This window comes from Condylura cristata, unplaced genomic scaffold (assembly GCF_000260355.1).
Source record: "Condylura cristata isolate star-nosed mole 26May11 unplaced genomic scaffold, ConCri1.0 scaffold00008, whole genome shotgun sequence".
Taxonomy (NCBI): domain Eukaryota; kingdom Metazoa; phylum Chordata; class Mammalia; order Eulipotyphla; family Talpidae; genus Condylura; species Condylura cristata.
Window position 1 is genome coordinate 46110929 of NW_004567109.1, and position 25392 is coordinate 46136320.

The following is a 25392-nucleotide window of genomic DNA, read 5'->3' on the forward strand; positions in this document are numbered from 1 at the left end:
ATACCTTCTACACTGTTTACTAAAGGTAAATTTCATTAATGTTCTTTGCCACCACCCTCCATTCTGCTTGAAATGATGATTCATCTCTCTCTTCCCTCTGTCTGTCTTCCTGGAAAGAGATTAATTCCATTTGTCATTCTGCCTGTGTGTTCCCCAGGAAGCCATGGACTCTACAGAGGGTATCACCGACCTTCCCACTAAGTTTCCCCTGACAACTGGAATCTAGATATGAAATTTAGTTCCTTTCCTTTTGAAGTAATTAGTGTTGACCAGCTGCTGCCTCTCTACTGTAGAAATAAACATGTTCCCAGAACTTTATACATCTCACCCATGGTAATTTGATAAAGTGGTTTCTATACTCCAGAAAAATTAAGAGATGGTTTGTGTTCAATTATTTTTAATAGAAAGTTAACCATAGCTTTCTTTAATCCTTATTTTAGCTTTTTCTGTGTAAGAGCACCTACTTTTTAATACCACTTTTGAAATTTCTAGTCAAAACAAATATAACTCATAAAAAGGAGAAAAAATTTCACTATCTGTAGATATAATGTCAACTCTTAAAATTATTGAAAAAAGGACTCAGATTTTAGAAAAATATTTTTTAAAAAATACCTTTCCAAAAGCCAGTAATAATGATTTAGACAAAAGGATTAAAAATTTTTTTCACTATAGCAATAAAAAATTATTCTACAAAAAGCACTCAATATATTACAGAGGGGATAAACAGTCCTGAATATAAAAGAGGAGATGATAATGCTAACCTATAATGATTTCCGAAGCATAACAGAATGAGTAATGAAATAGAAATTAGACATTTAGTCCTGTAGTGAATATTCCAGTATCTGATAAAAGAACTATCACAAAACAAAGTACAACGAAATTTTATTCTTACTGATGCTAAAAATTAAGGATTAGCATTCTAAAAAATCAGCTTTGTTTCTAATTCAATGCTATGAACCAAAGTAAATTTTACATGGTTTAAAATTATATATAAAAACAAAGATAACAAGATAAAAATGTAGCAGAATCTATAAAAAGCAAGATTTGCAAATCTAAAAGTAATAAACGTAAAGGAGAGATTTTAAAAGAATTTAGAATTCCTAAAGCTACTTCACAAAGTATGTAAATCAAAATAAAAACAAATGGGAAAATTTGGGCCCTCCCTGGTGGTGCAGCGAGTTAAAGCAGAGCACTAAGAAGTTAAAGCCACCTCAGTATGAGTTCGATCCCCAGCCCCAGAGGTGACCCACATGGTGCATCAGACCTCTCCTGACCTGCCCACTGCTCCCTTCAGCAGTGTACTTCATCAGTTAGCCTGTTCTGCTCCCCACTCTGTCTCTGGTGAAGCCTCTCACCACTCCTGCACCTCTGGCCTGTACCCCAGTTCTGTATGCATGAATTAATAACTCTTTTAAAAGTGGAAAAATTTAAAAAAGGGTATAAATTCCATGTATGAAGATCTCCCTAAAAATCAATGAGAGAATTTATCAATAGGACAGAAATAAAATATTTTGCAAATGACTAGGATTTGAAAATACTCAATTTTCTTAAATATGATATATTACCAATTTCTTTCTCTTTTAAAAATCAAACTACTAAATATTAATAAGAACAGTTAGTTTTAAAGGAAGGTAATCCATTAATATGTTCCAAGATCTTTAAAAATGTTTATGTCTTCCCATTCTTAGAATCTACCTTAAGGAACTATGAAATGTTGAGAAAGCTTCAGCACAACACATTTCTCCACAGTGTTATATAACAAAAAACAGGGAGCAATCTATATAAATAATAACATGGGAAATATTGTACATTCACATAATTAAATAGCTATCAGAATGTTTTCAAACAATTTTAATGACTTGGAGAGGCGCCCATAGTAAGAAAAAGTATTAATAGAAAATTAAAGCAAGATGCACAATGAACATAAAATTCCTATAAGAAGCATATGCAGCAAGCTCCTTGACACAGTCTTGGCAATGCTTTTTGGATTTCACACCAAAAGTAAAAGTAACAAAAAGAAAAATAAAACAGGTGAGAATACATCAACAAAAAGAAAAGCAGCCTACAGGGTGGGAGAAGAAATTTGCAAACTGTACATCTGGTAAGGAGTTACTATCCAAAATATATAAAGAACGCATATAGATGGCAAAAAAATCCCAAGCACAAAACAATCCCATTTTAAAAAGTGTTCTGAATAAACACTTTGGCAAAGAAGACACAGAGATGGCTAAAGGACATCGAAAGGTGCTCAACTTCATTAACTATCAGGGAAATGAAATCAAAATCACAATGAGGTATCAATTCACAACTATTAAATGTTAGTGAGGATGTAGAGAAAAAGGAGCATGAGCTCTGCTGGTGGAAATACAAGCTAGTATAGTCACTATAGAAAACAATCTGGAGGTTCCTCAAAAAATAAAATTAGACCTATCATATGATACAGCAATTCCATATCTAGGTACTTATCCAAAGAAAACCAAAACACTAACTTGACAAGATATCTGCACCTCCATGTTCACTGCAGCATTGTTTAGAATAGACATGATTACTGAAGAAACAATAGTGTCCATTGATGAATGAATAAATGAATATATATATATACACACACATACACATACAGGCACACATGTACAGATATATAATGGAATATTATTCTGCCACAAAAAGAGGGAAATCTTGCCATTTGCAACAACATGGATGGACTTTGAGGGCATTATGTCAAATGAAATAAAGACAAATATTGTATGATCTCATTTATATGTGGAATCTTAAAAAAAAAAAATCAAAATAAAACCCAGTAACAAAAACACAGTCCAGAACAAACACACGGTAGATACAGAGAACAGAATGTGGTTGTCAGAGAAGGGGTCAGAAGTGGGAGGCAGGAGTGGATCAAAAAGTACAAACTTTCAGTTACAAATGAGTAAGTCATGGGGATATAATGATAGCATAGGTAATATCTATAACTTGCTAAGAGTAAAACTTAATAGTTCTCATCATGGGCCCTCCATGGTGGCGCAGCAGGTTAAAGCACAGCACTAGGAAGCTAAAGCCACTTCAGCATGAGTTGGACCCCCGCCCCAGGAGGTGATCCACATGGCAAGGCAGGTCTCTCTCTCCTGACCCGCCCTCTGTTCCCCTCAGCAGTGTACTTTGTCAGTCGGCCTGTTCTGCTCCCCACTCTGTCTTTGGTGAATCCTCTCACCACCCCTGCACCTCTGGCCTGTACCCTAGTTCTGTATTATGCATAAATAAACAAATCTTTAAAAAAAAGTTCTCATCACAAGAAAAAAAATATAACTATGGTGACAGACTTATGCTCATTTTGTAAAAATATACAAATATTGAGTCATTATGTTGAACAACTTAATGTGTTATATGTCAATTATGCCTTGATTTTTTAAAAGGGGGAAAATGCAAATCATATATAAAATGTGATCTTTATTTCTATAATAATACTCAAAGAAAGCAAATATACTAAAGTCTTAATAGTCTTTGTCTGGGGAAGTAGGACTATAGGTAGTTTTACTTTCTTCTCTGTGCTTACATATACTGGTGAAGGTATATTTGCTACAGTAGGTATTTATTTCTCTAATTCTTTTTTGAGGAGTAGAGGAGTACACAGGAAAAACTTGTAAGAAAAAGCCTACCTAAAAGAATCTTCATATATTTATTTTTTCCAAATTAGGAGATGTGTTTCCAGTATCTATATAATGATATTCCTGGTGTGTGACAATATTGCTATTTTTAAAACAACTACAAGTAATATTTCAGCCATTCTGTAATGATTTTACTTACAATCGTATGACAGATGGTGCAATTATTGCATTTTGTGGTATCGCTGCATCTGAGGTAAGTTTATATAGAGAATAGTTTGTAATTCCATTTGTGTCCATATTAGAGCTTCCTATAAAATGACTTATTTAATGTAGTTACTCTGATTGCTATTAAATACACTCATATTTTTTTATGCTTTCATAATACCAGTGTAACAGAAGGTGAAAGCAAACATAAAACACTGTAATGTGTCATCAGCAAACACTTAAAAGCTTAAGGGTTACCTATTATTGAAATGTCTAATATTTCAATTTTAAAAAGATAGGTAGCTGAGCAACACTGCACTGACATTTTAGTCTCCCCATGCATGTTGCTAAGAACATTACCATAAAACTTCAAAACAGTTAACAAACAGAGCACAGATCTAAGTATTACAATTAGATTAAAAAAAAAAAGAGGAAACTAAGGTTTTTCAAAACTATACATGTTAACTGGGAAGCAGATGGAAAATTCCCAATGTTTCAATTCTTTTCTCAAAGGAAAGAATACATTACCAGGTTTTTTTTTCTTAAACGATAGGGTACATATCAGAAATTTAAACTATATTTTAAGGAAAGGAAAAGAATAATTCACCAAGGTTACAGTCATAACTACTTTAGAAAATAGCTGTTTGTTTTCAAATATCAGTATATTTATTTATTAGTATTTCCTCTACATCCTCTCTATAAAATATAATTTGTACTCTTCAAATTATAGTAATAGTATAAAGCAAAGCAGAAAGCTGATGCTGCACCTAACATTCGGGGAGCTCTGGGCGGCCAGTATTTGTAGGGCCGATTACTGGAAATGAAGAAATGCAGACACGTAGTTCCAGAGATCTGCAGAGGGGTCTCTGAGTCTTGGGTAGATTTCTAATCTACATGTGGGTCAGATGCCTGTGCCATGGAAACTGAGATAACAAATGTTTTTAAGTTACTAGGTTTTTCGCTTACATGGCAATACAAAACTAATTCACAAGTAAACTTGCCAAGCTGGGACTGAAAAATAAGCATTATATTACCAAGAAATGAAGATATTCATTACATCTGGTACTTTTTTTTGGGTGGAATAATTGATTAAGATTATCAACTTTATATGTTTCAAAATAGATGGAAAATGAACTAGTCTATTCTAATTCCTCTTCTTCCACATCTATTCTATGAAGCCTATTCTCATATGGCAGTAAAAATTAATTTCTTTTTCTCTGACAACCAATAAATACTTGATCTCTATATTAAAACTAAGAGTCATTGTGTGGATATAATCCCATTACATTTTGATGTAACATTGGCTTACAATGTTTTAGGAGCACAGTTTCATATCTCTTCAATTATATAACTGGAACAATCTAGGTTATCACACCTAAGTCAGGTATGTCATCACACCTTGCTGACCACCCAGAGGACTAATAACTCTCTATCACAGTCCATGGTGCCCTCTTCTCTATGCCTCCCCACCGCAACCTCAGTTCTGCTGTCAGAATCCAAGGGCTTATTTTTGTTTTGCTTTGTCCAGTAGTTTTGTTTCCTTTAATTCCACTTAAAATTGAAATCTAGTATTTGTCTTTTTCCTTCTGACTTTACTTAGCATAAATCCCTTAAAGTTCTACCATGCTGCCCTGCAAATGGCAAGATTTCACCTTTTTTTTAGAGCTGACTAGCAAGTATTCCACTGTGTACAGACTCCAGATCTTTGGGTGTGTATATGTTATCTATTTCTGATCCTCATCAAGGTCTCATAAGCTCTGAATAGAAACGAGGAACCAATTTTTGTTATTAGTGTTATTTTTTCTGGAAAATAACAAATGCACAGTATTCAAATTCAAGTGTATACTAACTTAATAGTTTATATTCATGTATTTTATGATCCAAGTAAAAAATTAAGAATGAATTTTAATTATCTATTTAAGAATCCACAGTGAGAAATTAAAACATATTCTTTTTAAAATGTGTGAAGCAACTTGATATTTTAAATAAACAAATCCATTTTTTATTATTTATGAAAGAACCCCTCATTGCCATAAATAAATAATGAAGATTCATTTACTAACAGTATCTACCTGTGATTGTTATGAGGCATCATAAGAAGACTTCTGCTTTTGTCTATGAAGTATTAAATGCTACAGGTATTACCTGCCCACTTTGAAGGCAATAAACAATGGTTTTCAGACATAGAACAATTAACAGCTGTTTTCTGATCCTTGAAAGAATGAAAACAAGTAAGAAGCATCCTTCAGCTGCTTTAAATACGTTGTCCAAGTCATTTCCAAACCAAAGACCTAAAAGGGTGAGCCCAAAGAGTCTAGCTAAACTGATAAACCAGATTAGAATTCAGAGAGGCCTGGGTGGCTAAGATTTGCAAGGCAGACTTCTGAAGAGGGGAGTTACATGGTATCAGACAACTCCAGAGAGCGCATGAGCAGCTGCATGAAGGGCGTAAATCTTTGGCAGGGTTCTAATCTGTGCATGTGTCCAGGAAACTACCTCTAACCAGTAGAGGAAAACAAAACAAAATAACAAATGCAACAAGGTCAAACAAATTACAGTACTCATAATATGCCCAGCGTTGAATTTATAGTGGGGCTAAATTAGAATCAAAGAGAGTAGGGAGATCTTAAAAACAAAAACAAAACAAAACAAAAAACCTACTCTGGATCTGTCTGAAACAGCTAAAAAGCAACCTCCCCCCCGTCCCCACTCCCCCCTCCACTAACATAATTTTTTATAATAATGTTTTGATTAAGGTAAAAATCGATCCTTAAAAGAATCAAAGTGATCCTAGAACAAAATCTAACACTTGCTACATGAAAGACAAAACTCCAAAGTCCAGCAATCACTGATAAATGTTTTTAAATTTCACTCAATAAAAAAAACCCAGGCGGTGCTGGGAAAACTGGGAAGCTACATGCAAAAAAAATGAAACTAGGCCAATACCTCACACCATACACAAAAATCAACTCGAAGTGGATTAAAGACCTAGACATAAGAACAGAAATCATAAAATACCTGGAAGCAAAAAAAAAATGTTCAACATCACTTGTAATAAGGGAGATACAAATTAAAACCACAATGAGATACCACCTCATCCCAGTGAGAATGGCATATCTTCAAACAACTAACAACAACAAATGTTGGTGAGGATGTAGAGAAAAAGGAACTCTCCTGCACTGCTGGTGGGAATGCAAACTACTACAACCGCTATAGAAAACTGTTTGGAGGTTTCTCAAACTGCTAAACATGGAGCTTCCATATGACCCAACAATCCCACTCCTAGATATTTATCCAAAAGACACAAAAAACACTGATTCAAAAGATACCTGCACCCCCATGTTTACTGCTGCTTTATTTACAAATGAAAAGACATGGAAACAGCCCAAATGCCCAAAAGTGGATGACTAGATTAAAAAGATGTGGTACATGAAACACAATGAAATATTACTCAGCAACCAAAAAATTACATAAATAAATAAACACATGCCTTTTGCAGCAACATGGATGGGGCTGCAAAAGATCATACTTAATGAAATAACCCAGAAAGAAAAGGAAAAATACCAGATGGTTTCAATCACAGCAAGAGTATAAAGGACTAGGGGAGAAAATAATAATAGTAATGAACAGCTATATGCCAAAGTGGGGAATGGGATCAAAAACAGTGGGGGGAAGGAAGTGCATTGGACTATGGTGATGGCACATGGGTGATTGGGGATGGGAAGCCCAAGGGGATTACAACTGAGATGGAAAAATGCACAAAATGATGTAAAAATAAACTATTATATACATACACACACACATATAAAAAATCAAAAATAAAGAACCAAAAGACTTATAAAAAAAAAACAAAACCCACGCATGCAAAGGAAAAAAAATATGACCCATACCAAGGAGAAAAAAAAAATCAGTTAAAAATGAAAGAAATGATTGGTTTAATAGAAAAGATTAAAGACAGTTATTATAAGTTGATATAAAGGAAAATATGAACACAAAAAGGAAAACAGAATATATAAAAGACTTATGTACGTTTTCCAAAGAGGAAAAATAGGGTACATAGAAATGAAAAATATACTGGATCGAAATAACAGTATATTCAAAATTAAAATTAAAATTCAAAATTAAAATACAGGAAGAAAAGAAAAAGAAAAACCGGGAAAAGAATCACCAGTCTAAGTGAGCGCTTACTATGTATCAAGTGAAAATATCTTTCAAAGATGGAGATTGATCTTCCAGTAAAATAAAAATTTTGAGAGAATTCAACAGATCTCCACTATAGCAGACCTATGTATGCTACAAGATTACTATCTTACTAAATACCTATATCACAAGAGACGTGAAGGCACACCTGACACTTCTGTTGTAATGCAATGTTACATCACCAGAAAAATTACAATAAATTTAAAGTAATGAAATTAGAGTATAGAAAAAAACTAGAAATCAAAATTTAAAAAAAGGTAATTGGAAAATCCCCCAAAATTTTGAAACTAAACAACACATTTCTAAATAACCCAAAAATAAATCACAGGGGAAACTAGAAAATGTTTTTAATTAATTAAAAATGAAACTATATTTGGAAACGTGGATCTGTAGAAAATATGCCTACAGAGGTATAATTTTAAATGTTTGGGTTAGAATATTCCACCTGAAGAACTCAAAAAAAGAACAAATGAAACCTAAAATAAACAAGAAAAAAGGAAAGAAAAAAGGATAACATTCAATGAAAGGGAAGACAAAAAAAAGAAAGAAAATATCAATAACCAAAACGGGTTTTCTTTGAAAGTTCAATAAAATTGATGAAATCTGGAAAAAAATGATTGAAAGAAAAGAATGAAAGAACATCGCTATAAATCCATTCAAAATACACTAAAGAGGACCTCCTGGCTGCTGGGGTTAAGTCAAAGCACTATGAAGCTCTGGTAACAACAACTACAGCACAAGTCTGACCCCTGGCCAGGGAGCTAGCTAATTCACATTGTGCCCGCTGCTTCCCCTCAGTGGTGTCTTTCAGGAGATCTGCCTGTCCTGCTCCTCTCTCTGTCTCTGGTGAATCCTCTCACCTCTCACACCTCTGGCCTACACCCCAGCTCTTGTATCTTGAATGCATATAAATGCATCTTTAAAAAATATATACACACACACAATACTAAAGAGAACATAAGAATAACTTTAGGGTAAGAAATTTGAAATTTATGTCTTGAAAGATACAAAGTACATCTTACCTAACTTTAAAGCAAAGAGGGAAAAAAAATACTTCTTCGTCTACAAAAAAAATCTCCACATTCTCAAAAGACTTGAAAAAGAAGAAAAACTCAGTGTAGAAAGAGAAAAGGATTTCATCAGAGTATAAAACAAATCTTTAGCAATAAGAATACCTAGGGAAGAATCCAAGAGTTAAAGAGAAACAGTAGACAATGATGTTTAACACTTTTTAAAAATGTCATAAGCCATGAGTTATTTTTAAGAATTTTAAATGTATACCTATAAAAGTTGATAATGTGACTACTCTGTTTTACAGATGAGAAAAATTAATAATGGATATAAAAATTACACAATTACCCATAATCATGATCATCATTTATGGAGTGCTGTCCAAGCTCCACACTAAGATCTTCATATACATGATCAAATTTCATCTTTACAACAGCACCATGACATAATTATTACTATTACCTTATTTTAAATATGAGAAAACTGATTGACTAACCTGACCAGTTGCAAATGAGAAACTTTAGTAAGTGGTTTCGCTAGGACTAAAAAATGGTTAGTTTGATTTCAAGTCAACACTCTTTAGCCACCACATTATACAACTAAATTGCAGAGTTCTTCTGTGGGAATATGTCCAGACTTCTTGTCTTCTAGGTAACTCCCTTAGCCACACAGATATTATAGAAAAACTATAAAAAGCACAGGATCAATGGGCCAGAGATACTGGATACTGTATTACATTTGGAGATCAAATCAAGGAAGAAAATTTGGTCTGCCAGCAAGAGACAAAGGAAAGGGAGGATGAGGCACATTGGTGGGCAATGTTAGTTTTCTACCTATGCAGGATCTAGCACAAATGCAGCATACATGAGTAAAGGAATGCTCAGTCTTTTCTTTTCATTGGCTCAGGGTGGCACCTGAAGTGGAGAAATCTTTGTAAACATATGCAAATTTGATCTTTTGAAAGCAAGAAATTCTTCTGATCATATGCTCTAATTTGTATTTTTCTATTGCTACATATAAACAGCTACCTTTAAAATGCTAGGATTTACTTTTGCGTAATCTATGTAGTAAAGGATATTTAAGTACATGTTAACAGATAAAAAGATACTGCCTCATCATTTTCTTCATCTTATTCTATACAGATCAATTTCCTATACAAGAAAAATATAATTAAAACATATTTTCCTAATAAGTTAACAGATGCTTTCAAAATTCAGAAATGCTATTTTATTTGAAAGAATCCCTTGTATTCTATTTTACCTTACCTTTTTTCTAGATGTTTTTGTCTATAATAAATTCAAAAAATATATAGTGAATGCCTACTATATCCAAGTCACCTGACTAAGAGGCTTGTCATATGGTTATTCTTCCTTTCAGTTTAGTAGTAGTAATATGCACATATTAACATAAGTTCCTTTGTATTTATATGTGTTGGTCATGAAAAAGTTCGTTCTCATTTACATTTTTATAAAATATAGATAAATCCCTACTTTAATAAAATTAAGGTCCATAGAATAGTTTATAAATTAGTCATCTCCATAAATATAGATGCTGAGAAATTATTTCAAGGTTTTAGAGCAGGGGTCTTTTATTCCTTTGCAAAAACCAGACAGTAAAAATTTAGGTTTTGTGCACCTTCAATGCAATCTCTGCCCTAATATGCTTCCACCTCCTCAACTTGCCTCATGGTACAGAAATAGCCATAGACAAAATTTACAAGATCAGGCTGCCTATGTTCTAGTAAAACGTTACAAAAACAGGTGGCAAGATGAATGTGACATGTGGGCAGCCCCGGATTGCCAAACCAGGTCCAAGAGAATTGCTGCTCAAGAGATTTAGAATATATTGCCACAAAATATATCCATTTGACATATGGATTACTTTGAGTTGAAGACAGATGAGCAACAGTGGATGGAAGAAGGGCTCTCTGTCCCCCATCTTCCTACCTAAAAGCAGATCATAAAATTTCCTATGAGAAAGTCACCATCCTTATGCCAGAAGAAGAAAATTCCTATCACAGGAGAATGGAAGTCAACACTGAAATGAATCTGTACAAAACTATTAAAATAACCCTTATCGCCTTGTATTTCCTAGTCTTGTCCCCACATTTTGCTGCCCCCAGGCACTTGCCCTTTTATTTCATTTGTTCTCCATAAATTTATGATTTCATTATTAAAATATGTAAATTCTCATTCCTAACTGCTTCTTTGGGTTCATTTTCCTTATGCAGAGTCCCATGTGCACACGAAAATATTAAATAAAATCTGGACACTTTCCTGTTAATTTACTTTATGTCAGTTTAGCTCTCTAAGGTCTAATCACAGAATCAAGAAAGTGGGAGAAAGATGTTCCTCCCATAAATGAAGAGTGATTTTCTTAGTCTGTGATTTTGTAATATTTATAGTGGCAAGTAAATTATAGGAATAAAGAATATTCTCTAAGGAAGATAAAACAGTGTTTTAAATCTCTGACACCTTCATAACACATGTCAGGTTACAATAAAGAAACAATCTTTGTTTAAGCAATTCACTAACTCACTGTACTATAAAACCCTTTTAATAATCTATTAACAAACTGCAGAACTAATAATTCTGGAATAAAATAGAAGAAAAATTAGAATTAAGTAAGTAAAAATCCTATGGCTATAAGCATTAATGATTTTAAACTATATAGTAGAAATATATATGTGTGTATGTAAAATATGTAAAAATACATATGTTTTAAATTGGAATTTTTATGCAGATTTTTCCCCCTCTTGTTTCCCATTTGTATCTTTTACAAAAAGAATGAAATAGGTAGATACTCTAAAAATTGCTGGCTATCCATGTATGCCAACTAACTGTATTTTTGTTAAGAATCAACATTTGTTCTGTATCAAGAATGTGTCAGTTGTTCTACATACATTATTTAGTAGTTAGACTGAAAGAAATCACTAAGTTGCCCAAGGTAACAAAACTATTAATTGGTTTGAAACAAGTCCTGACTCATTCAAAGGCTTTCCACTATGTCTTTAAGACAAAATCTCAGTAAACTAAAAAAAGTAACAAGTTTTTATATACCTGGATATGGTTGGCAGATGGAACCAGAAAGATCTGTTTTATGTAGCCTTTAATATTAGAACTAAAATGAGGTATGGAACCTACAGAGATTGTTTTTAATTAAATATAATAAACTGTTCAAACAATCAGGTTAAAAAAGAACAGGCTACCTTTTCCACCATATAGAGTGGTCTTCACTGGGCAACCTTTGGTAGGATGCCACCTAGAGAGATAAGGATTGGATGGGCTGAAAAAGGTCTGAAATATGCTCTAACACCGAGAAAATGCCATTCTGTGAAGGCAGTGAGAAATCAATATACTCTTACATTACTTTATGATTTTATACCCTCTTATGATAAAAGGTCAACTACTTAATTATCACACTTTCTCCACTTCAAAATGAAGAAAAAGTACATTTAGATTATATTTCATATAGTACAAAAAAACCCATATCCCACTAATACATCAATAATAAAACACACGATTTCCAGCTGTATAACTATTTCTAAGGGGTAAAAGAGAGGAAAAAAATTAACAATGGGCTTTTGTAACTTTCCTCAAGAAAAAGTTACAAACTCCTTAGTTTTAGGTAGAATATTTATAACTTAGATAATGTGGATCCCCCAAGAGAACTATCACAATGGTTTTAAGTATCAAAGTCTAAAAACTGGCATCTTTTCTTTTGTGATAGTCTAAAAAACAAATCAAGAAGAACCCTCTGTTTAAATTAAATCATTAAAATTCCTTTTCAAACAAATTATCTAAAGTTTGACAAAGCATTTTCAACAAAACTAGTCACTTTAAGTCATGGCATTCTTTTTAAAATGCTTAACATCTTTTCAAAATAAAAACACCTTATATTCTGCTTATATTGACCTTTCCCAGGGATCAAGGTCTTTTAAACAGTTGAAGATCTGAAACAGTCCTTTTCTATTTCTATACTAGTTGAGGAAAGCCGGCTAACATCTGTAAGTCATTATAATTACTATTTAAAAATTTTGGCAGAGACAGTTAACTCATATGTACTAAAAGAAGGAAGATAATAAGTCTAAAAAGTCTTAAAAAATGTTAAAACATTTACTAAAACCACCTTATAAAAAGCAATTTTAGGTATAGTAAATTGAACTATTCAATTCTGAACTATTCAGAAGAAAAGTATTTTATTAGTGTCTAATATACATTTATATTATGCATACATATACCATACATACATATGCATATATCATGTATATATGTATTATAAGACATACATTTACATTATTACATCTCTCTTTAGCAATGCTATATATTAAAAAATTACCTAAAAGCAAACATGCTTGTTCCACAAGTTTGTCTACTTGTATGTCAATGAAGGAATTTCTTAATCAAAATTAGGTTATGTGCTTATTATTGTGTTTTCACAAAATGTTTGTAACATTGGCGATGTAACTGCTAAGTAAAAAATACAAACAAAATTACTTAAATTCATTGATTGGACACTGATAAATAATCTGAATGCAGACCAAAATAAATTTAACTTTTGAAAGAAATTCGCACTTATCCAAAAATTATCAGGAGTATAATACACAAATTACCCACAAAAATGATTGGTACAGGGCCCTCCCTGGTAGCGCAGGGGGTTAAAGCACAACACAAAGAAGCTAAAGCCACTTTAGCGTGAGCTCAAACCCTGCCCACCCACAAGGTGACCACATGGCGTGGCAGACCTCGCATGCCCGCGGCTCCCCTCAGCAGTGTATTTCATCAGTCTGCCTGTTCTGTTCCCCACTCTGTCTCTGGTGAAGCCTCTCAATGCCCCTGCACCTCTGGCCTTTACCAGTTCTGTATGCATAAGTAAATAAATCTTTAAAAAAATGATTGGTACAATGAAATGATAACTAATCCTGAAAGTAAAAAATCTGTAACAAAGATATTGATCCTTTGATATAAAATACGACTTTTCTGACAAGCATGTATCAGTTTTAAAATGAATGATAACTTATCAGGAAGCACATTAAAATGATTTCAGGTCCATTTAGATGACAGATTCAGTAACTCCCAGTGAAACTATTTCAATTTGTTGCTAGTACCTATCTCACTGCTGCTAAATATATAACATAAAATTGAAGATGACTATTTTAATACATCTATATACAAATAACTAATTCCTAAATTTATATGAGAAAAGATGCTCTTGTTTTCATTTTCTATTTTTTCCCATGGTACTTCTAGTAATGCTTTTGGTAGATTATTGGTTTTAGGTTTATTAAGATAGTCATAATGATGACAGCTAATTGACAGAAGCGACAAGATATTTCCCCTTCTTCTATACTTTAAATAGTATACTAACTTATTGTGATGTAAATTAAAACCTTCCTACTAGAAACACAGGATGCACTGAGCATGAGTTGTCTAGTTCTATTTTCTTCACTGTATACTGGTCTTTTTCTCCCTTTAGAGGTTCTTCACCTCAAATGTAGATACAAATATGGGGCTAGAGAACTAACCAAGGATCACATCACTTTTGCATTTCCTTGAGTTAGAAAAGGACCTATCTCCTTACTTCCTTCAACACCCAGAAAATCAACATTAATTTAATAACAACAATGTTCTACCAAAGCACTCTATGCACCTAATATTGTTATCTACACTGCATCCATAAGTTACAAAACTCAAGACTACATCAGAAGCTTTGTGATCCAATTTGATATAATGAAATACAGAAAAAAAAACATACTTGAAATTTGTACCCTTACAAAACTACAATAAAATTTTTTTTGGTGAGATTTTATAGTTACATTTTTACTCCTTCATATGTACACATATTCCACTCACACTCCACCAAACCATACCTTATTCCTTTCCTTCTCCCATCCTTTCCTCCAGACTCCCAACCACCTCCCACCCCATTCCCTCTGGTAACCAAAAAATTTCTCATTAAGTCCAAGATTTGTTTCGTTAGAATATATCTTTTGTTATTTATATTTCACAGATGAGTGAGATCTGTCCCCCTCTCCCTCCACCCCTCAAGGTGATTTAGCTGATCTGGCTAGTAGGCTGGTATCCCCTTCTTCCCTTGCCCTTCCACATGAGCACCTCCAGAACCTGTGTCAAGAGGACAGCCTTCCCCAAATAGACAGGGACCATTCTTGGTTCAAGGGTGTTGGGTCCTTTGCCTGGACAGACCTTCCCACCTCTCCCACAGAATAATATGCACACTGTTGTGTGGAAACAAAGAATGAGCCAAGGGTGCTAGAACAGAAAAACAGGAGGCACGAAGTGTTCTTGCCTTGTGTTTGCTACCTTGTGTTTATGTGACTGTTCTTTGACTCCCATGTTATTGTGGCATGTTAGCATGTTATTGACATACTTGCTGAGAGCTTCCGCCTACCCCCAGCCCCAGGTTCCATGCTGAAGGGTATAAATAGGGAAGGAGAGAAGAATAAAGTGTGCCTTTGCTTGCTGACCATGAAGTGTGTGTTTTAATCCTGACGTCCTTCGCTCAGACCATCTCTGCTGTCGTGCTGGCGCGGCAAATGGTATATAAATAGTGGTGCTCCCTCACTAGAACCTACAAATGGGGCCTCCCTGGTAGTGCAAGGGGGTAAGTCTCAACACTATGAAGCAATTTGCAGCCGCTGCAGCATGAGTTTGATCCCTGGCCAGGGAGCTGATCCACATGGTACAACAGACCTCACCTATCTTATCTACTGCTGCCCTCAGCTGTGTATTTCAGTGGACCACCTTTTCTGATCCCCATTCTGACTCGGGTGAATCTTTTCAATCTCTTGCAAATCTGCCTATACCCCAGCTCTCATATGCATAATTTTTTTTTTTGAAAAAAAGAACTTTCAAACAAGTTCTCAAAATTACAATAAATTTTTAAAGGATCAAAATTCAGCTTGGAGCCAATGTTTTAATTCAATTATGGCATCTCTTAAGTAAATGAAAAACCATTATAAAATATACCTTTAAGTAACATTATTTACTATTATATACAACATTTTTAAAAACAGAAAAAGTCTTGTATTTCCTATGAAGAATCACCAAATAATTTTCGGAAAGGCCTCTGTCTTAGTAGCTAAGATAAAGCTATAATGCAAAGGAAGTACAGTTAATTACTACCGAGATCTTAATATTCAAGGCAATACAAAGGGTCAAATGTCTAATATTCTTTAGGGATGGTTGCATTCGAAATGTGATGAACTCTAAATTACTTTGACTTGTGAAAGAAATGTGTGTTTGTCTGGTTGTTTTTAATTACTGATGCTTACAAAAGTCTACTAAAACCTTAAGGTTGCTGAACAAAAATGTGGATCTTCAGACAAGGTGACCATAGAATAGGTATTGTTCTCTTCGTTCAAGTCAATTTGGTAAAATTTTAAAATAAACAAAGCTTAATTTTAGCACCCGTTCTTATCACTTTTTACATCCACATCCCCTCTGACCTCTATCTTAACTCAAACCCTAATTAGGAATCCAAGGGCAATTAGATTGGAGAAGAAAATCAGGAATACATTACATAGAGGATATATTCTTATTAGTCTAGTTTTTTATATAAATGTTGAACTAATTCTTAGTTCTTCCAAAATATGGTGTCAATTAACCAGAATATGTACTACATCTATTGACATCACATTGATCAAATTTTCTGGGGAGAAGATTCCTTTATAGAACATAGAGAACTTTATAACATTCACAGAAAGGAGTATAACATAGTAGTTAACAGGATGGACTTTGGAGTTTAACAGACCTACACTCAAATTCTGCCAGTATACCTACTACTACAAATGGATATCCATATACTCAGAGATGACTATATTGCAAAAGGTTAGAATGCTAAAAAGAATATCCAGAAATGAAAAATCCCTAGAAATACAAGCAAATATGAGACATTTTCCAAAATATGAAGAGGTAAAATATGACATAAGAATAAAGGGAAAATAGTTACAGTTAGAAAAATAAAGTTACAGGTAGAGGTTAATTATATAATGCAATAATGCAGGTTAGAAAGCTTTTGTGGGACTGTCTGAGGCTAATTATCTTATATGTTACCATTCTCTTAGGGAAAATGTTCTTTTTTTTTTTTTTTATTGCTTCCAAATATCCACTTACAGATGAACTTCTAGCAACACATTTCATGTTTTTTATAAAAACCATTTAAGATGATGGTTAGTGCCAAGGTTGTAGTACTGTCAATAAAGGAAAATAACAACAGGAAGAAATGAAGAATCTGGTTTAACAATGGCCCTTCATGAGTACACCTTGACAATAGAATTAATTTTACTCAATAAAAAAATAGAAAATTGGCCCTCCCTAGTGGCGCAGCGGGTTAAAGCACTACACTAAGAAGCTTAAGCCGCTTCCGCATGAGTTCGATTCCTGTCTGCCCCGGAGGTGACCACATGGTGTGGCAGACCTCTCCTGACCCGCCCGCTGCTCCCCTCAGCAGTGTACTTCGTCAATCTGCCTGTTCTGTTCCCCACTCTGTCTCTGGTGAAGCCTCTCACCGCCCCTGCGCCTCTGGCCTGTACCCCAGTTCTGTATGCACAAATAAATATATCTTTAAAAAAAAAATAGAAAATTAATCACTAATATGCAAACTTAAAAAAATTTGATCAAATATTTTTTCTTACACCATTGTTAATTTTTGGACAATATATAATCTTATTTTCTCAGGGGTGGTCACCATAGTTCTCCCATCACCAAATCACACACAGTTCATTACCTTAGTCCCTTGTGCTTTTCCCTACCCTGTTTTCACTCCATGAAAATTTCTAAAAATCAAAAATTTGTGGGTCCTCCCTAGTGGTATAGCGGGTTAAAAGCACAGCACTAAGAAGCTAAAGCCACTTCAGCATGAGTTCAATCCCCGCCCTGGAGGAGATCCACATGGTGTGGCAGACCACTCCTGACCCGCCTGCTGCTCCCCTCAGCAGTGTATTTCATCAGTTGTTTTGTTCTGCTCCCCACTATGTCTCTGGTGGATCCTCTCACTGCCCCTGCACCTCTGGCCTGTACCCCAGTTCTCTATGCATAAATAAATAAATCTTAAAAAATAAAAAATTTGTAAAATCCAGCACTATAGAGTTTTAATTATAATGTTTATAAACTTTCTATACTGCCAAAAATATCATAAAAATGTTCACCAGGGTCAAAAATGCTCATCTTTGAATTCATACAGTGTATAATAACAAAATGCAGTTGTTATATAAACCATAGCTTATTGGTTCCTTCATGCTATAAACATATACTGACATTTCATCTGGTCAACTATCTTAAAGGTTAATTCTTGCTTCTTGTTTCAGATTTTACTCTAGGTGAACTGTTCTGGGCAGATTCTATTTACCTATTCTAAACAAACTACAAACTGTTTCATTGCTCACTCTTACTGTTAAGAACATATTGACTTGCTGCCTGCTCTGCTGTTTAATTCATTTATGCTGAGAGTCAGGCATGAAGACAGAATTTTAAATGTGACATTTGCAGGCTGTTAGGTCATTTAAGCTCTGACAACACCAGGGAATTCCTGACATATAAACTGGACCTGATTACCAAGCACAGATGAGCTTCCCAAAGGAGTAGATTTCTGACCATTTTTTGGTAAATTCTCATAGAATTTTAATAGTAAACTTCAATGTCAATGGAAAGGTCTAGAAAGTCAGTATTTTAAAAGTAAAAGTCTACGTCTTTTAATAAGTTCAAACTGGTACCTTTAATCATATCAGATAAATAAAAATTCCTTTGATTGGTAAGACATGTAGAAAGACTCACTAATAACATTCATTAAAATTCTGAGAAATTCTTACACTTAAGGACTTTTAATGTTTCATATAAACTATGGATTATGAAAAACCTGGTATATCTAAAAACTGTAACTCCTGTCAACAGACTATTTAAAATCCTTAGATTCTGGCCTGACAGATTTTATATGCTATCAATATCACAGCACAAAATGTAAGTTTAAACACTTACCACACTGACTTCTCTTAGGTTATAGTTATGTAGAAGGGGTGATAGAGTTATTAGAATTGAAAATGAAAAAAACTGCCAACATGACATTTAGAATTATACTTTATGAGAGTTGATAATGGGGTGGGATAGGAGTAGGGAAACACTGTTTTTTCATTTCAGCTACTCCAAAAAATTACACAAGTTATATTTTCAGCTTTTTTTCTTGTCACTAACAAGTACTATGAATAATGGTTCAAATGAAAAGTTTTCGGAAATTAAATCTTGTTGTTAAGTAATGCAGAAAAGAAAATTCTGGTTTTACCCAGTATTTTATGTAAGTAAGAATTCTACTGTTACACAGCAAGTAGCCTTTTAATATTGTGCTTTGAATGAGACTTCCAGCTGTAATAGGTGGAGTCTAAATAGGGCTAGATGGCCTGGAATGCCTTTCAGCTATAGCACATTGATTCTGAAAAAGCTAACAAAAGCAATTACTTTTCAGAGATTAAAAATCTTGTTTCTTTCAAAAGAATTAAATAGAAAGCAAACCTGGTGTATTATCTGAGCTACAGGAAGTTGTTCAGCATATTTCAGAGGTTCTATTAGTTCCTCATCCATCTGGTCTTCTTTATATCTGGAAATAAAAGTTAAAAATACAAAGTTAAGACTACCTTTAAATATGGTAAATATTTAAATAAGCCAAATGTGAAATATATTAAAATGTATATTTAAGTTTTGAAAATAATCTATGCAGTAACTATCTATGAAAAGCCACCTAATGGTAATTTTTAGCTAACATAATCAGACTGCATTGACTCACTATGAAATGAATTACTATGAAACTAGATTCATTAACATAATCTATTATTCCTGGAGCCTGTCTTTTACAGTAAGACTTAAAATGTTTTAAACAACCATTTATTAGGGTATGCTTTTTTGTCAAAGTATTTCATGGTCTTCAAAACCTAGTTCCAACTACAGTCAAGACTCATCACCAGCAAGTCCTCTCTATGCCTATCTGTTGTTTCAGCATATCCACCTACTGGCCTCCCACCAAAGGGCATGGCAACTTCGTGATTTTCTGATGTTCTCCATTCTGCTTCTGTTTGGACCAACTACCAAGCCCTTTTTTATTTTTCTTGTAAATATAATCATTTATTTAGACACACCTATTCACATCCTTCACCTTTTTGGTGACAAAAAGCACATCTTATTTCTTTGGTTAGCCTATTTTTACCATGAAATATTAAAACTCAATAAATGTTTGCTGAGTGAATATATAAACAAAATAGATACAATAATTCTGAGGTTATTTTATAAAGAAAAAACTTTAATATTTACAATATGATGCAGAGTTGATATAATATATACCAAACACAATATAGGATAAAATGTAGAGTGCAGATTAAGATTAAAAATATCAAAAATTCCCAAATGAAGAGAAACAGAAAAAATATTTTCAAAAATTGTCACTTCTCAAAATAACAAACATAAGATTTCAAAAGACAGAGTTGCACTAAGAGCAATGCACAAGTAATCATGAAATCATTATGGATGTAAGAGTTTTTACTTATAATACTTCACAATAAAATAAAATGTTTACTCATTTTTAATTTCTTGAAAACATTCATTACTTTATTGCCTTGTCTGTTTCTAGAAGGATAACGTAAAGTTGATTTTTTTCCATTTTAATTTTTAATTAAAAATGTTCTTTTCTGGCTTGGAGGTGTTTATGGGGCACCCCCCTTCCCTTTTATTTTAAGATCTATTAGTAGGATATAAGATATACCTAAAAAATCAGTTATAGATCAATTTGTCTTGATAGGCAGAGTCCTTTCAATATGGAAATTAAACCCCCCCTTTATTCCACAAAAGTTGTTTTACAATAATTTAAAAAATTATTTCTGTTCACTTTCCATTTGTTTTCCTAGTTCCAAGGTCTTGAACTAAATATATTGAATCGTCTCTACCACTTTCTCTTTGATCCTTTTATCTCTCTTATTTCAGTTTCATTTTCCTGACTCCTTTTCATTTTGATTCCTTATGTCTCTTACTGAACTTTTAGTTATATCTATCTTCCTCAGGTACCTTGTAATTTAGTTTTCATTTCTGAAATGATTCTGTCTTTTTGTCAATTTCTTACCCAACTCAGTCAGCTCCTGTTTCCTAATATTCCCGTTGTTGGTCCATTTCAATTGTGAGTTTTTGAATGTTTGACTCATGGTGTCCTTTCATAATGCAATTGCTTGTTTAATATAAGTTATTCGTATGAGTATGGTGTTTCAGGTTTTTTTTCTGCTCTCTGGTTTTCCTATTTTCCTTTCATTCTTTCTCTCTGATTTAGATACAGATAGATATAGATGTACTGGTCGATATAGACAGGTACATATGTTTAATTTATTAAGAAGTTTTTATTTCAATAGTCTGGGGTTTTTTTGTTTTTTTTGGACTGATGCCAGCTTTTGGGATTTTTCCTTTCAAGTTCAGCATAGCAAGCAATCTTGTGACAGGGGAGAAGAAGGGAGATAAGTTGTCTAATGAGGTTTTTCTGTTCAAGAATACCCTGGCTAAAATGAAGTTTAAAGTCCTTAATAAGTGGTACTTTTGTGGTGATAGTAGGGCCAGAATTTGTCTCTCTTTTCTTTTAGGTAATACTGATCCAATTGGATCCCCTTATCTTCCACTCCTTTCTTTCCCTTTACCATCAATGAGCCTGGGACACACCCAATCCTCAGCAATTCTCTCAAAATTATTGCTTACCCAAGTTTGTCATCTAAGGTCATCCACAGTTCCTAAGTCTCCTCTTTCAAACACTCCGTAGCCAGAGATCCAATCAAGTAGTCCATGTATACAACATATCTCTTTCTAAGATTTTCCACTAAGATTTACTTAAATAAAAACGTCGCAATTTCTGCATGGGAAAATCATATTTCTTTTTTTTATTTTAACAGTTTTTACCAACTTTGCATTATGTAAGAAATAAAGTTTGTTTAGTCTATGAAACAATGTTGGATCCAATATGGTGATGCTACCATTTCCAATCCATCACAATGAAAATATTATCCAAATTTTATGCATAAGTAACAAAGATACTGCTGTTAAGCTTCTAAAATATATGAAGGTATTCTTTAAAAATCCTTATCTAATGTCCTTAATAATCTTTCTCCTCTCTACTATCTAAGAACTCCTGAAATAACATCGTAAAATTACTTACTATGTCCATCATTGACTTAAACTGATTCCCACCATCTCTGATTCAGAAAGAGGTGAAATTTTATTCTATATGCCATAATTATTAGATTACATTACTTTTGTGTAAAATGGCGTAACTTCATGTAGGTAAAAGGTCAAGTATCTTTTCAAACACTAGAAATAGACCCAACCAGGAAAACAGAAAAATACCAATGGAAACTAAGAATTAAGATTAACAATTTGAAATACATCATCTAGAATAATCCAAATGATTGAAATTTTCTAAATATCAAAAATAGACCATTAGGCAAAGCTAAACTAGAGTAATTTCTTGAACATAATGAACTACTTAAAACTAAAAGTACATACTAAGAAATCAAGATAATTATGTTACAATCTTGTTGGAACAAAAGGACAGAAAAACTTCCGCTCCTAAACTACACTGTTAAAAATGCCCAAGCATTTATGTACCTGACAAAAAAATATTGTTTTGCAAGATGAATTTGACAAACCAGGCATTCTATGACATACCACCACATTTAGAAACGCCAAGGGAGAAAAGCACTCAAATTTCTGGCCAATGGAGACAGATACAAGATGTTATTTAACTCCATAATGTTCCAAGAGTTACTAAGAATATTTTTGTGAAGACAATAATGAGACAACCTAAGGCATCATGATCGTCCTTGAAATGAGATGCACCACCTTTAAGCCCTCAGCATCATCATTCTTCTAATTATCAAATGAAAAATTTTTGAAGCAAGATATTAAAACATAATTTAGAAATTATCTACTTTGAAGAAGCACAAGGATGATGGTGAATCAGGGAAAAGAGAGGCAGAGAACCTAAAGTTAACTCCCAAGAGAACTAAGGTCACATTAACTTATGACCCAACAGTGGAAATGCAATTATTTAGTGCCAGAAGTTAGGTCACTTACTTCTCCCCTAAAGTATTTCTTCAGTACCAGTCCAAGTGATTTTTGTGTCCTCAGACTGAAATTGTCTCATGTGAAACAGTACATTTTGGGGTTTTATTTTTAAACTTAGTATGACCACCTTGCTTTTCAAACAATGTATTCAGTCCAATTATATTTAATGTAAAAAGTGATATGCCTACTCTATGTTAAACTTCCCATCTATTTGATGTCCCTTCCCCTGTCCTATAATTCTCTTGAATTAACCAACTATCTTAATAATCCTATTATCCTCTAGCAATATGATAGTCACATATACATTTACCACTAGATAGTGGCTACCTTGGATATTTTAACTTAATAAACTGGTTATACCATTTATCCAATAACAAAATTAATTATTCCAATTAACTTTAATTCAATTTATTCATCTGCCTGCCTTTTGTATTATGTCATATATTTTATTTCTACCAATATTTTTAAGTCAACAAGAGATTGTTTTTATTTATTTATTCTCATCAATGTTCCATTATCCTAAATGATGTATTTATCTGTTCTGGCTCTCGAGATTCCTTACTGAATTTTTTTTGTTTTCCGTTAGGATCATTTATTTCTGGCTGAAGAACTCCATTTAGTTTTTATTTCAGCTCAGGTATACTGGCAACAAATTCACTATTTAGTTTGTCTGAAAACATCTGTATTTTACCTTCATTTTTGGAAGATACTTTTGTAGCGTATAGAATTATAGGTTAGAAGTTTTCTTCTTTTCAGCACTTTAAACATGTCATTCTGCTATTTTATGGCTTCCATTGTTTATGTCAGCATTAAAAGTAATGTGCCTTTTCTTCTCTGGTGGGCTTTTAAAACTCTTCTCTGCCTATGATTTTTCAGCATTTTGACTATGATGTACCAAACTGTGGTTTCCTTTGAATTCTTCCTACTTAAGATTAGCAAAGTTGACTGAATTTACAGTTTTAGAGTGTGACGTGTTTCATTTCTTTGGAAAACATTTTTTCTCATTATCTTTTTAAATATTTTTAATCTGTCCTCTAGTTTACATACATACACACGTATACATATATTTTTATCCCACTTTACTAAATTTAGTATGCCTTTAACTAGTGTTTCTTTCTTCCATTCTTTACTTTGGTGCCTCAGTAAATTTATGCTGACATAAACAATGGAAGCCATAAAATAGCAGAATGACATGTTTAAAGTGCTGAAAAGAAGAAAACTTCTAACCTACTGAATCCCTATCAAAATCCCAATGGCATTCTTCACAGAAATACAGCAAAAATCATGAAGCTTATTTGAAACAAGGAATGTCCCTAATAGTAAAAACTCTGCTAAGGGAAAAAGAATAAGTATGGGGGCAGGAAGCATCAAGCTTCTTGACTTCAAATGACACTTTAAAGCGACAGTCATTAAAACAGACTGGTATTAGAATAAAAACAGGCCTACAGAACAATAGAACAGAACTGAGTGAGACCTGTGGAGGAAAACACACACACACACACACACACACACACACAAACACACATGTAGACAACTCATATATGAAAAAAGACCAAGAATTTACAAGGGAGAAAGGAAAGTCAATAAATGGTATTAGGAAAATTGGACAGCATATTGAAAAGAAAGGAACTAGAGCATTATAATAATAACATTCATATAACTAATTCAACAAGAATTAAAGAATTGGATGGAGGGCTAGAAACCAAAAAATACATTTAAAAAAAAAAGCAGAGATGATATAGTCTTAATATTGGCCTTTGAGATGTGTTAGCAAAAATAAACAAATGGGGCTGCATCAAACTAAATGTTTCTGTGTAGGAAAGAAAACTTCGTGGAAATGAAAAGGCATCCTACTAAACAGGAGAGGATAACTGCAGACTATATGTTTGACAAGGGACTACTATTCAAAATACGCAAAGAACTCAAAACTCAGCAATTAAAACAAACACCCTGACTAAAATCTGGGCAGGGTATCTGAATAGACCACTTGTCCAACAAAGACACACAGTTGGTCAACCCACACATGAAAAGATACTCATCATCTCTCATTATTAGCAAAATGCAAATCAAAACAAGCTATGTCTCCTCACACCCTGTGAGAATGGCTATTGTTTCAAAGACAAGAAACAGCAGTGTTGGAGAGGGTGTGGAAAGAAGGGAACCTTGCAAATGTTGGTAGTAATGTAAAATGCTACATCCTTTACAGATACAGTAATGGAGATTACCCCCCCAAAAAAAATTAAAAATAAATATTCCACATGATCCAATTATCCCAATTCTGGATA

General features: G+C 33.4%; 1 protein-coding gene across 1 annotated transcript in view; it reads right to left on the minus strand.

Annotated features, from left to right (window-relative positions):
* Positions 1-25392, minus strand: part of PIGK (phosphatidylinositol glycan anchor biosynthesis, class K) — a 71774-nt gene that overhangs the window by 7248 nt on the left and 39134 nt on the right. The window contains exon 10 of the mRNA XM_004679523.2: positions 19535-19619. Coding sequence (XP_004679580.1) covers positions 19535-19619 — 85 coding nt within the window. The remainder of the gene's footprint in view (positions 1-19534; positions 19620-25392) is intronic.